Source organism: Magallana gigas, chromosome 4, assembly GCF_963853765.1.
Source record: "Magallana gigas chromosome 4, xbMagGiga1.1, whole genome shotgun sequence".
In the NCBI taxonomy this organism is placed as follows: domain Eukaryota; kingdom Metazoa; phylum Mollusca; class Bivalvia; order Ostreida; family Ostreidae; genus Magallana; species Magallana gigas.
The window spans coordinates 35,760,548-35,779,169 of NC_088856.1; the positions used below are offsets into that span (position 1 = coordinate 35,760,548).

Genomic DNA, 18,622 nt, shown 5'->3' on the forward strand with positions numbered 1-18,622 from the left:
AGAGTTATCAGCGCTAGTTTCAAAATATCTTGTATAGTTGACAAGACTGGTAAAGCTGTATACAAAGTTTAATTTCGTTCATCAAAACCACCTGTGTCAATTCATTTAACAAATACATGTGCATCAACGAAATACACAAAAAATGTGTTCTATGAATAATGATAAAACCACAGCGCCATATTATATATACATGTACATGTGTAATACATCCGTGGCAATAGCAACTTGATTTTTCGCTGATTATAATTACTCATGGAATGAGTTCGTTGGGTCATGATGTCAAGTTTTACAAACAATAAATATTATAGAGATTATTGAATAAAATTTTTTATCTTCGATAGTCAAAGGAGGAACGGAGTGTATGGAAAACCCTAATAGGCTAGCGAAGATGATCAAATTAAAAAAAAATTGTGTATTATAAAATTAGTGGGTTCAGTGTACCCATGAAATCCACGAAAAATGGTCCATACATGTACCTTCCACATGTCTTAGCGCCCCGAGCGCCTTAATGATTGTGTGCGTGATCGTAATTGCAGCCTCTCCAAATTTCCATTTCTAACTCTCGAGGGGTCAGCAGATTCCGGATAAATTGCATAAAAACAACAAAGATTCTCCACACCGATTGCGACACATTTACTTGCATATTACAAATATTTTGAAAACTGTTTCCCACCAAAATGATCATATTTTCAAATCGCTTACATGCTACAATATCATACCATTTAAATACATTATTTGTTTGTGGTGTTGGGGACCCTTAGATTTAGAAACAAACATATTTAGAGCTGAGCATGTCCTGTTTAACCCCCTACCGTAGACAAGGAACCAAAATTAGAGACCCCCCCCCCCTCTACCCGCTCGACCCACTAAAATATTCCGATAATTTGGAGAAGAAAAAGATGATGATATCTCGATCCGTTGATTCACCAAACTGCGACATTGTCGATGATTTTCATCGAATCGAAGCGACCTGCTTTTCTGTCAATCAAAACGTCTGTCCCAGCCACGGATCGAACCCAAGACCTCAAATAATTAAACGCTGGGAAGCTTTCTACATGTACAGTACCCGGTAATCACTGAAATTCACAGTGGTTATATCTAATGAAACAAAGTAGTTAAGAGTTTATTCCTAATTAATTATTCGGATTTTTACATTTTGTCTTTGAAAATATTATTGTAATATTTAAAATTACTATAGTAATTTATAAGTAAGAAATGAAATCCCTTAAATGTCACCACAACACTAAAAAAAAAAAATATTAACACTATGAAATAACAAAGTTTCCTGCATATAATATTAAGCAATTTCATCATTGATAACAAAGAGCAGTTTTAATTATCTACATTGAGTCTTGTTAATGTTTTGTTGCGTTTTTTTTGGTTTTTTTGGAAAATACATCAGATATATACACCACAACTACATGTAATAGAAAACCCAAATAAAGTAGATTAAATTCGTTTATTACATACATCACTATAAATTACATTATGGTATCTGCCTCCCCTTACAAAGAGAAGATAACCCTTGATTTCATTCTTTTTTTTGTGACAAGTGCATTGAACAAAAAAAAATTCAGCTAAAATCAACACAATTGTACATGTACTTCCGGTCGAAGGAAATTACAATTTCCTGCTGTAAGGTCAATGTGAACATAACAGTGTAGTCTTATCGATATCTTAATGAAAGGAGTGGTTGTTTACAATACACATGTACACATATATGTAATACTGGTATTTTTTTTCCTCCCACCATCCAAATAACATATACACATTTTTAAAGCCAGTTGAAGTTCAGAGCATATTTCCACTTGGAAGAATGGAAAAAAAATTGTTTTATATGTGGTAAAATTATTTCCTGTTGTCAAAAGGTGTTATCTTCACATATAAAACATAAGATATTCCATGATTTTTTATAAAGCAAAGCAACAGAATTGAATTCCCAATTTTTACAAAGAGCAGGTTCACCAGCAGAGTTTTTATTTTCACATATATAGCACATAAGAATTTTAATTTTTGTCTATATCAATTGTTCATTTAACAAAAAGGGGATAAATACTATAGAAAATTAACAGGAATGGTTTGCAACAGACATATAATAATAATAATGTATAAAAAATACAATCGATAAAAAAAAAATCTATCAACAGAGATACAAAAAATATACATGGAAGATAGCAACACAGCTTTGTTAGCAGCAAAATTACACCACACAAGTCACATGATCAAGAAATTCTCTCATCGAGCCATTCACATCACATGTATGAAAAGTTTATTCGATTCTTAAAAAAAAAAAAAAAAAAAATTGAGAATTTTTATCCCCAATGCTGCAAACCAAAATTTTTTCGCAAATAAAAAAAAAAAATATTTAAAGTCCAAACAGAAAAGGAAAAAAATAAAATATGATGGCAGCAAATATCAAATATACATCTTTAATAAAATATTTGAGAGATCATTCATGGAATGTTGAATTAAGTAAAATGTCTCAGTGTTCTGAGCAGGCATACATGAATAACTCCAATTCCACCATACATGGACAATTTTCCTCATCAGTCAATCATTCATACACAATTCATACACAGTTTAAAGATTACGGTAAGTCAAATAAAACCAAGCCAATGAATATCAAATCTACTAAATCTGCTTTTAACCAGAAATAAGCAAAAGTGGCTACTGGGTAGTCTTCATTCCATTTTAATTGGACATAGATCATGTAGATATTATTATTAATATTTTTGCATAAACATTGGAGAATTCATTTTAAATACTAAACCAAAAAAAAAAACATAAAAAAAGAAGAAATGCATATTACCTAGTTAATTTTTGTGAAAATTGTGCACATCATACCATTTAATGGTACATTAAATTAAAATCTTTTTTTATCGCTGTTGAATTACTTTCTGCAGACTGCATATTCCCTTTCAACTATACGACATGGCTTGTGACAAGTTTTTGATTTTTAAAGAGTTCAGGAAGTGGTGGGAATACCATACATGTAGTTTGAAGGAATGCATTATACTTGTTTCAATGTTAAACACTAATTTCACGTACAGATCGAGTGCTAAAATGCAATTGAGATATCATTTTTTTCCCTCACAAAATATTGCCTAGTTGCATTGAAAACATACATAGAGAATTGGAAGAAAAATACTCAACAAGAGCATAGTATTTCCATATGATAGCATCATACACTCAGTACAGTTGCGAAAAAGGTATGTGCCATTTTGTGTACAAAATCTTCGTCAGCTGTGTGGTTATGACACAAAAATCAAAGTAAAATTTGAAACGCTTTAAACTATATATACACTTATGATGAATTAGCGTCCTGTGGCTTGCTTTGCTGCCACGATTAAGGGTCGGAGGGTTTTGAGGTCTTTCGCACATTTCAGGAAATCGTGCACCAGAAGTTCGTCAGTATCTGCGCGATCCTCCACGTCCACTTCTAATGTCCGGTCAATAAAATTCTGAAGTAGTTTAGAGAGCTTTTCGAAATTCTTAATTTCGGGTTTTCCCTTGGTGGCAATTCTATAAATAGCCTTCAGTGGGGTTTCGTTGAGATATGGAGGTTCGCCTTCTAACATTTCGATTATCATGATCCCCATTGACCAAACGTCCACCTTCTTGCCATAATGTTTCCTGCAAAAGAATCATACAGTGATAACTTCCTTGATAAAAATGAAGAATCTATTTGTAACTCATCTCCAATGGATAACACTCGACTTAATTATCAACTTCTGATTAGTTGATGTTTATTTTGATATCAACTCTGTACTGACAGGACAAACAATTCTATACAATGCCGTTGTATTTTCATTTTTTTTTTGCCTTTTAAAGTTATCAACAAAAAAAAAAAAAAAAAAATCAAAACATAAAATGGGTCTTCCATTGCTTTTGATGGGACAGGATTATCCTCCTGACAAATGGGAAGTATGCTCAGTTAAAAACCACAACTTGTTGGATGAAAAGTCATGTCCCACCAAAAATCATTAATGATCCTAAATCTAAATTGAACAGCACCATTTGTACAAACCTAGATACAACTTCGGGAGCCATCCAATATGGAGTTCCCACCATGGTCTGTCGTTTGGAGTTATCCCCGCTCAACTGGGCACAGAACCCGAAATCGGTGAGCTTGACCGACCCGTTCATTCCTAATAGTACATTGTCACTTTTAATATCCCTATGTATAATACCCTTGGAGTGCAAATAGTTCAGAGCCTGTAGGCACTCGCGGGTTACCGCGGCGATCTGTCCTTCGTTCATAATGGTTTCCGTGACAACGTCGGTCAGCGCACCTCCATCTAGGTACTCCATGACTACCCACAATTCATTTTTCTCCGACAGGAAGTAACAATCTAAGAAGTTGACGATGTTCTGATGTCGGTAGGTTTTCATGACTTCGATTTCTGTGATGAGAAGCTCTTTCTTGGGCTGGTTGGCTAAATCCATCGATTTAATGGCCACCACTGTATCTCCTTCTTTGATTGGCTTTGCCATGTACACACAACCTGATGCTCTGCAATACCAATTTCAAAGCATGTTTACAAAAGTTTTTTTGTTAACATTTGAATTTAAATTTCCAAGGCGAATGTATCTTAAAACATTTAACGAATTATTCAAAATTCTACCAAATTTTTCAGAAATCAAATTAAAAATATAATACAGTTGAAGTTTGATATCTTGAACACTGATATCTCGAATACAATGGATATGTCGAAGTGATTCTAAGTCCCAACAACTTATTTTTTCAGTATTTTACCCTCGATATCTCGATTACTGGGATGTTTCAAAGTGTGTGAAAAAGATTAAGACATTTGCAATTACTATGGAATCATTTTTATTTGGGGTGGGGGGGGGGGGGGGGTTGTCAATGTTTGTTGGTAGCCATATTTTTTTTTTGGTACTTGAAATGTATATACGTTTGTGGGGATGTAAATTCATGAGCAAGGGTTACCCACGAAAGCAACGAACATCGGTCCCCCAGAAACAATGATGATTCCACAGTACTCAAATAAATAATGTTATAAATACTTAAATATTAATATTAATGTTAGGTAAATCTCCTATGATCTTCAAAAATCATTTCACAAAATAATCAGAGTTATTTCCAGCTCTGCTGTAACTTATAACTCTTATATTATCCATCTGTTCTGTAGCTTGTTACAGATGTAAATAAAAACTTGTTCATGTATCAACCTATAGCTAGGTTTATAGTACATTTGTAAATGGACTTCTTACCCAGCTCCCAGTTTCTTTTGAGTGGTGTACTTAGAGGTGGGGTCCCCAGGTGATGCAAGTGCCCCTGATAAAAAAACAAACAAAAAATCAGTAATCAAATGAATTGGAAAACAAGTATCTAAAGTTTTCAATTTCAAGAAGTATTTTATCCCTATGACTTGATACATGTATTATTGATAATTATACAAGTATGATGCGGAGTAAAATCTTATTGACAATATAAAAGTTTATGTAAATGTGGGGCTGCTCAGGTATGTCTGTTCATTTCTAATTTTAAATATATATATATAGCCTCATTTACACAAGAGCTTCGATAAAGGGAAGCAATTTACAGAGAAATCAAAAACTTATCCTTGCATCCCCTATTTTCATAAAAATAAAACTTTGCTTTAATCAGAAAGGTGATTTTCCTTGTATTCATTTGAGTTTAATAAATTCTGAATGAAGCATATACAATACGGACAATTTGTACACTGGAAAACAAACCTTCAAAAAAAAAAGTTTTTAATTGAACCAAACTGAAATAATATAATAAAGTTTCTTTAATTTCTTTTCTAAGAAGCAGTTGAACTCACGAAGGCCATTGTTGATTTCTTCGTCTGTCATGTTTTTCTTTTGAGATTTGGGTCGCCTCTGGATGGCTTCGGCTGGAGGTTCGTTGTCATTGTCGATCGTAATTTTGTTCACACCATCAACAATATCAGTCTTATGCTGCTAAAGGAAAAAGGGATATAATGGTAACTATGAAAATTAACACAAAATACAACTAAATGTCATAGTTAAATGTTATAGTTTCTAATACATCTCAAAACTTGAGAAATTGTGTTTATTATCATTCTTTTACCCTCTCATAAATGACTAAACACCATTCTTTGACCCTCTCATAATTGATTCAAAACATTATGTAACATTCATTTTTTTACTGAAATTTACATCTGCACTTAATTCACAGAAAAACTCATCAAAAATCATCTAACATGTAAAACTTAATTAATCATTTACAGCACAAGAAGTTTAATTCAACTTATAAGCAACATTTTTATAACTCAATTGAAGATAAAGTACCAATAGTAATACTGAATGGTTTCCTCTTTTATTTACACACTTACCTCAGCGTCTGATGGTGTCCTCTCAAAAACGGGGGGGTCCACATTGTGTGGGGCGGGAAGCTTTTCTTCATTTGACTTTTTGCTGTTGCGTTTTTCCTCATCGCTGTAATCGAGTTCATCATCGGACTCGGCGATTGACTGTTGAACGTTGATAAACTTGCCCTCCCCAGGTTTTTTCTTGACGGACTTGGTGAAGGTTCGCAGTGAATTAATAACAGCCTCTGGATTGGCTGCCTGGTCAGCTTTCCTTTAAATCGTCCAATCAAAAAGCAAGTTAGAATCTCTCAAGATCAGATTCACTTAAACTCTACTTTCAATGTAATTTCTTGAATGCATTGTCAAAATTTATAAATAATTGATGTCTAGGTGATAACTGATTTATTCGGAGAACACAGTTACCGGTACTGTGAAATCATTAGAATTTGTGGAGGCACAATTTTCATAAATTTCATTGGAAACAAAAAATGTACATCCTAAAAATAAATTATACAACCATTCATCATTTATACTAGCAAATCCAGGAAATAATATCAGAATTCATGTAACTGAAAAATTATCAATTCATGAAAAAATGACCTTCACAAATGAAAACGACTTCATGCAGAGTAACCCACCATCATGAAAAGTCTTTTCAGCTGACATCACAAGTTGATCATTAAGTTTATATCAATCATTAAACTTTTATTTATCTTTAATTCATCAATAGGAAAAATAAGCAGATCTATATATTTTGTATATGCGATAAAAATAAAACAGTTTATGACTCAATAAAAACAATGGTATGAAGGAAATGAATTGCATAATAAATTGCATCCAGTGAGCTTAGATGTCTTCCTCCTCTAAACCCCCCCCCCCAAATTTTTGGTTCGAGTACTAGGGTAAGGGTGGGGTGTTATTCCAAAATAGGAGAACTTGATTTCATCAATTATAAATAAAGCATTTTGTTGGGCTAGGTAGGTTAATTATATTATTATTAACAACAATATTTAAATTTTGTGATAAACAAAATTATAGGTAAATATGCATATATCTAAATAGAATGATATTGTCTGCATGTCTCATGTGAAGTAATTCTTACAGTTGATTCGTACAGATACAATGGAATATGGTGCTTAGTAATAATACGGTTTATAAGATTATTTTACATGTTTTGATGTCAATAAACAGGGTATGGAGAGGACGTTTTAACGTACTAGCTCTGATTTACCAGGACTACGAATGGGAAGATTAATTATAATACTTAAATAGAATAAAACTCGCAAGGTATAACAGGTGTCTATATCCTTATCTAATTAATAATTTCATACCGACAGCCTATGAAAGAATATGTGTCGGATAATATACCAGTTGTCAGAACAACTTGTCAAAGGATATCCAAGATTACTCAATATATATCAAAGGCTCTCTTGTCAGAAAAGGAAGATTAAATTGACAATACAAAAGGAAATCTTTTAATTAGATATATACAGGAAGGCTTGCAATATAATGCAAGACTTGCAACATAAAAGTCGACTAAAGAAAAACCTCCAATATAAACAATGGGTTTTGCTATAAAGGAAGACTTTATAGGAATAGGCATTACGATACTAGAATACTCTTCAAGGAAAACTTCCCATACTAATTAAATGTATTAATTAATATAAAGACCAAGACTCATAATATAAAAGGATTAATATGCATGATATGATGGAAGATTTGATATAATGGAAGACTTGTGATACAAAGGAAGACACTTACGATATAAAAGGAAGACTTACGATATATTGGAGGACTGAAGTAAAGCAGTCCATGCTGGAGGGAGCCCCTCAAAATCCCCAGTCTCCTGATTAAAACCTACGTGAAAGTTGTGTTTGACGGCTGTGGGGGGACCAATGTTCATGGCCGGGGCGTTATCGGAGGAAGACGACCCCGAGGGCCGCTTCTTACCACCAATCTTGAAAGGCATGCTTAACTGAAGCAGAAAAAGAAAATAGGCAACGATAATATATACGATTACAAAGCCAGAACTGTGTGTGTAATAATATAAATACAGTATAAATATCACATAGGAATACATAATCCTCAGTCTCAACCAAATTTTTTTTTCATTGTCAACATGCACCTTTTTTTTTTTTTTTTTTTTAAATAAGCAGAATAATACTCCTGAATCAATGCTTCTGAATTTGATTTGTCCTCATGGAATTTATTGCAGGATTGACCTTAACAGTTAACTTTACAAAGGTGTATGTATTGACAGAAAAAAACAATCATGGTTTTGAGGCTCGGGTACATCTCCATGCTGTACAGTAACAACAATAAGGTTACCGAGCAATATCTTGTTACGTCTCGCTACAAAATACAGTACATAGTAGAGGTGTATACAATACAAAATGAGTATACATGTACGACATAACACACAGCATGGTTAATCATCCATAGGTTCATCACACTTCCAAATACGAAGCATAAAACGCAGCGTAACTCTTGGAGGATTAATAAATTAATGTGGAGGAGGTGATCACAGTCTCATTCATAGCTAGAGGAGTAACTTGAGGGCAGATCCAACACAGCAGAGAGGAAGAGGCGGATCCAAGATTCCATGGGTGGGAGTGTGGCGATGATCTACTTACGAAATGTCTGCCGATTTCAGCAGTTTTTTCCATGTCTCTGAGAGTATCAGATCTCCCGTGACCATGTCAATATTTATATGCAGGTTGTGTTTGACTCCTGTTGGCGAGCTAATCTCGTGAATCCCGGAAGCCGAGGGGTCTTTCTCGCTGCTCGCTCCCATGCGGCTTTTGCGGAACTTTTTTATGAAACTCATGATCAACGCTCTCTACTGTCTAAAGTTGCTGTATCAAAAAAAACGAGTCAAAGTCAACACTGACAATGGATTATATAGCAAAGGAACCATGAAATCTTATTATATATCATTAGGTTCTTAAAATATCTAAGATCACCTCCTGCTTTTTAAAGACAAACACAATACGCCACATTCTGAAATATCTAACAAAGTAGCCAGTAGCCTTAATCTTGAACTTACATGTTGTACAGCGAAGAGATTAAATGAATGCTATAAGCTAGTTCATGACTTCCTTATGAAGTCTAGCTTTTAAACCTTCCGAATCAGCCGGTACCTATACACAAATACAAGGTTCAAAGCAGTAACTGAAGGCATGTTTCCTCAAAATACACCCTAGCTACAATGTAGCTAATATTAGAAGTTTAGAACATGTCGACATGTTCAAGTTAACAATAAAAAAATCCCAAAACTTTCATATTTCATATGTTCCATAACAAAAAAATGTCAAGATTAAGAACAAGCATTTAGCACTAAGATGATTTTCGATGAAGGCAATATTTCTTCATAAAGTCCAGCTGCAAACAATGAAGACCTAAATGAAAAAATATATATAAATCAATGTTTGGGTCATGCAGAGATATCTTCTAATTAAAAACCTTTGACTTCCTTAATGAACTTTAATAACTACAGGAAGGGGTTTTAATTGCTTTAAAACTTAAAAATTCACAGGCAATCGTCGTGACACTGCACGCGAAACACAATCCACAATTAGGTTATTAAAAATTACTGGAACTTCATACAACTCTTAATTTTTCTTGGGTCATCTTTAAAAGAATTGTTTATTTGCTCTCCCAAGAATGACTGAAGAAAAAGGAACCAAATCGAGATTTTTTTTTTTTTAACACGAACAGAAATTATAATTTATTCAATAAAAAGCATTTTTCCAACTTCAAAAGCTTGTATATGCTTGTACATTGAACACAAATGTATAAATGTGTTAAATTAATGTGGATTGGAATCCTGTGATTTATGTTCAGATAGATTTCAGGACAAGTTTGCGCAACTGAAAAGATTTGGAATCCAGTTTTTGAAATAATTATGCAAGCTCACTCCAATTAAATCTTCCTATCTTAAAATCTATCAAACTCTGGCCTACAAAATCAACTATAGAAACTACAGCTAAACTATTAAAAATAGATTATTAACTTTAAGAAAATCATCGTGGATAAAAAAACTTACTACCTTGCACTTGATAAGCATTTGACAAGAGAGAACTTATTCACTCATTCTTCACTCATTCACTCAATTACCCATTGCCTTAAAATGGAGCATTCTAAAAAAACAGCATTATATAAACTACATGCTTAGTAACATCCTTGTCATAATAAAATCATAAAATTTAAGTCTGATAGCGATAGACCTTTTCGTGCAATTACCATTCGTGACCATAAGCTGATCATGAAATACTGTCATACTTAACTATGTACATGTATTGATTAATCATATCAATTTAAAGTACATGTACGTGTGCTGTATTTGATTTTATGACTTAATATATAAACACGTACCACTCAACACATGAATGAAATAACATTGTTAAGAAAATCACAACACACGACATGCGAAATATCAAATATTATAGATCTTAGATGATCTCCTCCTCCCACTATTTCAATAACAGTCGATCACCAGGACGTAAAGTTACCAGGCGTAAAGTGATTATAATGCCTTATTTGTACATACATTACCTTGACTATATATCTGATATGAGATTAATCTGAAAAAGCGGTATGCTATATAATTTCTACCCATTGTTCATGGAATTGGGAATAATTTTTTCAAAGTTAAGAATATACTGGTATTATTTATATATATATGATTTTTCATATTTGGCTCTCATCACTAATTCACTTGCAGTTCATTCAGTTTGTTTTTAATTGAGTTCATCCTCAAAATTAAAAGTTAAGCAAAGTCAGAAACTTTTAGTATTACATGTATTTCATATTTTCATGATCATAGACCAAGAATTTCCTTACAAACCTCAAAACTGAATTTTTAATAAAAATCCATGTACTGTAAAATTGATGCTCATGTGAAGATTGATTATTTATAAAACCAAAGAAGATAAACTGAGCTAGAGTTCAGATTTCAATATAGTTAAAAAATAGGTACAGTACCAAAATCATGTAATTCACAGTCTCTTTGGACGGGGATATTAGAATTGTGGTAACAATTAAATAAGTAAGAAATCCATTTTAATGGACTGAACATTTTTGTTTTTGGATCAGTATATAATATGGTGGCTTTAACAATTCATTTTGTCATTTTCTTTTTTTTTTTTTTTTTTAGGAAAAACAAAATCAAATCCTAGCTGAGATTCATCAAAATACAAATTCAAATGTGGTTAAAACATTTCTTAGGTTGATCTACTTTTATGTCTCATAAACCTTTGATATGGGAGGACAAAAAACAAACTGCTTCTTCCTGAATAAAAAAAATTGTGTGTATGTAAAACAAACCTACATGTAAATACAGGTACAGTATTCAGAGCTTCGCGGACAAATTCTCGTAAAGGATTTAAATTCCTTCCTGATGTAGTTATGTCACACAAGATTGAAAAAAAACTTGAAAATGTTTTAAATATCACATTCCTCGAGAAGAATCACGGTGTAAGAGTTTTGTCACACAATAAGGGGCCACATTCTGTGTGTAAACTGTAATTTGTCAGCTAGTTCCTTTCCAACACTATATAACTTCCTCAACCCATTCGACAAAGTACTTCACAAACTGTTTTAAAAAAAATAAAAATCCCTATACATTGTACTTATCCTATCGTCATACAGTAACTTAGGCCCACTGCATGCACAGTTGTAATGAATATCCATGTAGTTGACAATGATCTAATTAAACGCGCGTATCAAAAAGCGGCTCATTATATTTGCAACAGAATAACAGTGCATTAAATACCGCACTCTAGCTGTCTTGTATGAAATTTTGCGTTCCTTCCTTGTACTCGAGGGGAGATTTTTGCCCAAGTTCTGTTAAACGTCCTGTAATTTGTATGTGTACTATGTTTATATATAAATATATCAGTCAGATTCTTCCTGCATAAAAACAGTGCCTTTGTTTCCCTGTCTAAAATATGAACAGTCACTTCTCATATCTTCTCAAGCCTGGCAGCCAAACACAAAAAATACCCTGATGCATCCCCCAAATAACTCAACTCCTCAACAAAAACAAAGATCTACTTCAGCTTCATTGTAACATATCCCATGACTAACAAACACACAATGGCTATCATTTAATCGCGATGATGCATTACTGTACAGCGAGTTCGAGTGTCACGTGTCAAGCCTCCTAGGTGAGTGGTAATGTTTAGATGAGTTCAAAGATGTGGCAATCAGGCTCAGTGTAGCAATTAGTCAGTTGGCAAAACTTCACTGTCTTTGTCCCGGCGTAGCACGTACCTGTAAGCCCCTATATATATATGTCTGTATAAATAGCGTTTGTTGTTGCTTGTTTTTAATAGTGTGTTCCCGTTTTTGCACACATTTGATAATTGTATGAGTTCAAAACAATAGGTGTGAATTGTAAGTGTTTTGATAACAATTATAGTCTGCTTTTTACCCGAGTTTCAATGGCATTTCAAAGAAGAGTTTAGTGTATAATGTACATATAACCTGGTGCGATTCCTGTGGCTTATATGTACACAATAAGGGGTGGGGGTGGGTGGTGGTTGAACAATAAACAAAATATTAAAAATTAACCATCCAAAATTGTGCAATATAAATTTACATATAACATATATGACAAAAAATGGGTACATCATATAAAATATTGATATATCAATTTTTCCTTGCGTTTTGTAGCTTTGGAACTAGGTATTGAACTATAATTGAAGCATTAAATGTGATACGGAATATAGCAATTAGGTAATTAACTTACCTGGACAAATTCCCGTTCTGCACACATTTTTTCTATACTAGATTTTCAAATGTGTGCAAAACGAGAACAAACCGCTTTTATATACATTAAAAAAAACCTGGATGGTCATGTCTATTTTTAGACTGTATTGATCTCCTGCAACTTGGAGACATCAGAAGTGAATACCTGTCCCATATAATGCATGTACAAATAGAAAGCTTGATTGCTATTCAGTGTCAAAAATTTTTGGAATGCATGTTCTTAATAAATAGAAAATGCATATCTTAATCGACATCATTTTGTGAGATGTGCACCACCATTAAGTTAAGGTGGTATATTTACCAAAAAATATTCTTTAAAGTTAAGCCACAATTACAATTATTATGAGCCTTGGACCCCTTGGTTCCAAACAAAAAGTGACTTTGTCTAGAGCACCCCTGCATCCATATCAGGAACTAAGACAATTAATTAAATGATTCTTAAGCTTTTTAAATATATGAATATGCATCCTTCCTTTTCCGAGGCTAACTATCCTAGATCATCAAGCTTTTCCAAGGTTCTACAAGTTATATATAAATTAACTGCAAACTATATCAAGTTTAAGTCCTTAGTATAAAAAATGATTTCCATCAATGTCAATCGATATAAAAAACGTACTAAGTACATGAAGTATTTATTTTGTGTCCAAATTTTGTATCAGTCCAAAATAAAATTGTTTGTTTGGAATTGCCTCCTGCCTCATTGAAATAGCCTCACTGATAAAATTCTAATAGCAAAAAATAAAGAACTTTTTTTTATATGGGAATTTTTTTTTAATTATCAATTTTTGATATTAGTGAAAAATAGACCACCCTCTCCCCTCCTGGGTCTAGAAACCAGGCAGCAATTCCAAACAAATATTTTTTCAGGATGGCCTTATTTCACAAAGTCATGCAGAATCTCATTGTACACAAGAATAACAATATGCAACACATGATATGCCCCGGCCCTTCTGTCAGACAAGTTAACGAAATATTCTGATAAAAAAGAACTCTATAGTACTATATTCTGCAAAATACAGTAAAACATTATAACCCCCCCTCCTTTAAATTTATAAAGTACCTACTAGCTGCCCTATCTGTATATATAGTCATGTAGGTGTAGAACTTCAATGTACTACAATGATCATGTGCAGATGACTTGCCCCATTCTATCAGACAAGTTAATGTTGAAGTGATAATTGCCGGCCTAATGACATGCCATCATTACTACAGGTACTAGGTAATGGTGACAGTCGTGTCTCTATCCCCTGCAGATACAACCAAGTCTACCTGTAGTTACACAGGTAGTAACAATATACCTGAAGCTCTCTTTGACCAGAGAGCATGTTCTTACAGATCTATAATAAACCTAAAAGATAGCTATCGATACATATCCTAACATTTTTTTAATCCACTTTAGTCACCCCCCACCCCCCAAATTCCTACCTATCTCCCCCCACCCACTTAAAAAAAAAGAAGGTCAAAATCTTCATTTTTTTCACATTAAACAGTGAAGATTTTACCATAATACAATGAAGTGTTTCATAAATCCAGTTGTAAGTTTGATATGGTAATAAAATGTCTAGTATCAATTTAAGCAAGTGGAGCACTATAAAGCAACTGGCATGGTAGTAAAACTAATGGGAACAAGAACTAAGTTTTCCAATAAACACTCTGTACACCATCATCATTGTCATACCCACTCATGATATCATCGTGTAATCAGGAAATTGAGAATATCTATCTACCTACTATAATAAAGTCCTACAGTGTACTAGTATCCCAGCTAGTACTCATTACAATACATGCGAGAGAGCTTGGTGATATATTGTTATAATCACTCAAGAATTTTAAAAGCAAATATACTACAAGTACCAAACACCAAATGCCAGACACCAAAGTTGTACGAATCAATTCGTCACAAGAACTCAGCAAATACATGTACTACCAGAATTCTTTAAAGAATCCACTGAACTTAATACATATATGGTAATTTTGACGACAAAGACATTTGCTTTTTTAAATGACAGCTCTGAATAAATTTCCCTGGAAGTCAGTATTTAAACAAAACCAAATAAATATTACATCTACTTAGTACACTTTAAATTGTAGCTTTATACTTTTTACAGGTATTTCGCTTAAAGTAACAAATAAGTTCCTATCCAGGTTAAGCAGTTTTTAACTAGTTGTACAAATACTGAAATGCCTTTCATATTTAAAAAGCTGATAAGAAAATTTACTCTCCATAACCCAAGGATCAACAGAAGACTGACAAGCGTACTGTATGATAAAACTGTTTTGGCGTAAAACAAAATCTTGGGAATATCCTATAATCCCGAGACCTGGATTCTGTAGGGGCAGCATCAGACCTAGCTTATCTCAGGATAATCCAAAGATAAAGACACTGGTTAATCTTGGGTTAAATTCCCCTAAAATTTCCCTGAATGAAATTTTAGACACACAACAATGAAAGTGACTGTGTAAATATGAAACCCCTAACGATATGAACCTGTACTTGAAATATTAGAATTCTTTTACTACATGATGGGTGTTAAATTGTGTACATTGTATATGGAAGTACATGTATATTGTTGCATTAGACTGCTAGTAGGACCTCTTGCCTGGCTGTAATACTACCGGCCCCCTATGTTTTGTTCACCGTGAAATCCCATTGGACAGGATTTTAGTCAAGATACAACAGCCTTACATCCTCTTAACTAACACCAGGATTCAAGCTCTTACATCTAGACCATCAACACTTCCAGATAGCCTACAAGATTTTCTGATGCATCTCATATTTCCTATATTTAAATGCATTTTAAGTGTTTATTATCAAGTAACATTGTAGGCATTTATTTTTTTTTTCTTTTCCTCAATTGAAATTTTTAATTCAATATGTATATGTGTTATCATGTCTTTTAGCTTTGTTTTCATCATGATGGGTTCGTATCATAGATATATGGGGACCCAAATGGAAGCTATCACTTTTTGATGTTTGCGAAGCTGTTGACCTTCATCTGACCTTGACCCTAAATAATAGGGATTGACCTGACAATGAACTTTGACCTTTCTAATTAAAAAACCTCCGTCAACAACAACAAATCACTTGATTCCTGTGCTACAGATATTAGTTAGAAAGTTGAGGTCAACATCTGCAATTACAACAAAATTACTAATCCATTGAAACTATACTGCCATACATGAACAAGTTCACATTAAGTCATATTTACAGTGTAGTGTTAAAGATTGGCACATAATGTTTGGTAAATGGTAAAATTAATAGGCACCACTGTCCGCTTCAGGAGACACAGGTTATGACTTTTCCAACAGGGATAAAATAAGCCTAACAAGAAGCACAGCTAACATATCAAATGAAGACAACTCCAAACTGCTTTAAATCTTGGTAGACAGCGCACAGTTTTGATTCACTTCAGTGCATCCAACCATTGTTTATCAACGAAATCAGACAGAATGTAATATTAGATACAGTGTGTATATACACAAAGGAATTTGCATTATTTGGTTTTTTTTTATAGTTTGTTAACTATTTTTGTGAGAAAAGAAAAAAATATCATGTGTGCATGAGAATTGAAAAAAAACCCCAAAGAGTACATTTAAATTTAAGAACCATTTTCGTCCATTTATCTCATAGTATGAGTAATGGTGGGCCATCCTTTTAAATTAATCAACTAGGCTATTCATTGATTGATATTTTGTTTGAAGTTTCATACAAATCAACATAATACAACTAAAGAACTTATAAAACAATGACAATGGAAATGGGCTTAATGAATCTTTTTTCTTGCCCATGAAGAAATTCTTCAATTATAACAATAATTTTCTTTTTTGAACTTTTTGAAAACAACAAAGAAAGATAAGAAAAACCTGACCCAAAATCTGATAAAACTGTTGTATATGTTTTAACATAAACAAATGAATCATTGAAAGTTTGGTACAATATGCTACTGTATTAAAAAAATTTGGTGGGATAAAAATGATAAATGCACAGCTCAAAAGTGGAATTTCTGGTACATATATGCATGTGTGTCATACATCTATGACACATAAGTTGCATGCATGTGCAAAACAAATATGATACTGGTACTATGACCTTTGAATTTTAATTGCCATTGTTTGAACTGCATCCTACTATCCATACTATAATGAGGTCTAATTGACAAAATTAAAAATAGTGAAGTTCCAGCGACTGATATTTATTGTTGGAGCCTTATGGATAGTGGTTTAAGTCCACATACTAGTATAGAGAAAATGCTACAGTTCAGAACACTTTCGTGTGGAAACTTCTGAACTTCATCAACATCTAAATTGACATTTACTTGACGCATTCACAATCAAAAGTTTATAAAATCAAGCAGTTACAAATAATGATGACTCCTTATGCTAATTCTAAATGGTAAAGAAATGCAAGTTAAGTTAGTGAACATAAAAAATATAATTAAAACAGCGCCTCCAAATCTGTAATCACAATATCAATGGCAATGATGGTGTAATAATAATGGCAACACTAGAGCAGCTGCATACACATATCTGCCACCTTTATCTATAACTAACCACTCGAACAAAATCCTAAAAATATACATGCGTTATTTTAAACGAAAGAATTTGATAGGACTTAAAATAACTCATTACCACAAAGCTAGCCCTTCTCTTGACTTTGGACATAGTAGTCTCCATGATGACAAAGAAACAATACACTGTCCAACATGTATGGGTGATTATCAACAGGACATGAATGGTGAATATGACAGAACAGAATACAATACCTAATCACAAAATTTTCCAGTTCCTGAATGTGTAACTTCCTTATTCGAGACTTGCGCGCTATGTTCACACCATCTGCTCAAAATAGAAAAATCTCGTACTATGACAATGCTTTTATGTTGAGTTATATGTTCATAAATATAGCTGTAATATTTTGCTTTCAGAGATATACCATCATTTTGAGGCTTTGTTTGCTTGGTTTCTCTCCAAAAATTGTTAGCAACTTGTTTCACTTTGAAAAGTTATTTTTTATCGTTATTTTCTAGTGGAATACTGATAATAATACGTCATAACAAGGAAATAATTGATCTATTCTACTTACCAGTAATTGAATTTAAAACATGGATACATAATTACTTCATCAATATGTTCAAAACGTGCAGACTTTCTTTTTTGGGCAGTAACATTACTTCCTGAAGTTTGTTTCCGGAAAAATTGACCCACAATGCACCTGAAAATCAAGAGGCGTAACTCTAAAAACATAAGAATATTTTCTTGTACAACTTCCACAGCTGCTGACGACACTCATGGTAAATAACGAACACCCCCCCCCCCCTTAAAAAAAAAAAGCAAAAAAAAAAAAACAAAACAAAACAAAACAAAACCAAAAAAAAAAAAAAAAGAACCAAAAAATAAAAAACAAAAACAAACAAACAACCCAAAAAACACCCCCCCCCCCCAAAAAAAAAAAAACAATCAAAAAGAAAAAAAAAAAAAAACCAAAAATACCCAAAATTTCAATGTGATATGTTCTCAAAATAGAAAATTAA

At 33.0% G+C, this 18,622-nt stretch overlaps 1 protein-coding gene across 6 annotated transcripts; it reads right to left on the reverse strand.

Annotated features, from left to right (window-relative positions):
- Nucleotides 1-1,444: 1,444 nt before the first annotated feature.
- On the reverse strand, nt 1,445-18,316 carry LOC105339997 (serine/threonine-protein kinase PAK 1). Of its 6 annotated transcripts, XM_034449709.2 has the most exons (9): nt 18,175-18,316; nt 17,855-17,927; nt 8,954-9,175; nt 8,102-8,295; nt 6,345-6,591; nt 5,811-5,949; nt 5,236-5,299; nt 4,028-4,513; nt 1,445-3,633 (listed from the first exon to the last, which is right to left on the reverse strand). In XM_034449709.2, the coding sequence occupies exons 3-9, from the start codon at nt 8,984-8,986 to the stop codon at nt 3,315-3,317; spliced, it is 1,482 nt and encodes a 493-aa protein (XP_034305600.2). In that variant the 5' UTR covers nt 8,987-9,175; nt 17,855-17,927; nt 18,175-18,316; the 3' UTR covers nt 1,445-3,314. The 6 variants fall into 6 exon arrangements, with proteins under 6 accessions (XP_034305600.2, XP_011444119.2, XP_011444118.2 ...); XM_011445817.4 differs by lacking the exon at nt 8,954-9,175; XM_011445816.4 differs by lacking the exon at nt 8,102-8,295.
- Nucleotides 18,317-18,622: the final 306 nt, after the last annotated feature.

What these genes read in the sequence shown, in the direction of transcription:
- LOC105339997 (XM_011445814.4), bottom strand. Translation starts at nt 17,765, where the DNA reads ATGGAGACTACTATGTCCAAAGTCAAGAGAAGGGCTAGCTTTGTG. An exon ending in CTTCAGTCCTCCAATATATC is followed by an intron (nt 6,592 to 8,101) that starts GTAAGTCTTCCT and finishes GACGATTTAAAG; the next exon opens with GAAAGCTGACCAGGCAGCCA. An exon ending in GCTCCCGAAGTTGTATCTAG is followed by an intron (nt 3,634 to 4,027) that starts GTTTGTACAAAT and finishes ATTCTTTTGCAG; the next exon opens with GAAACATTATGGCAAGAAGG.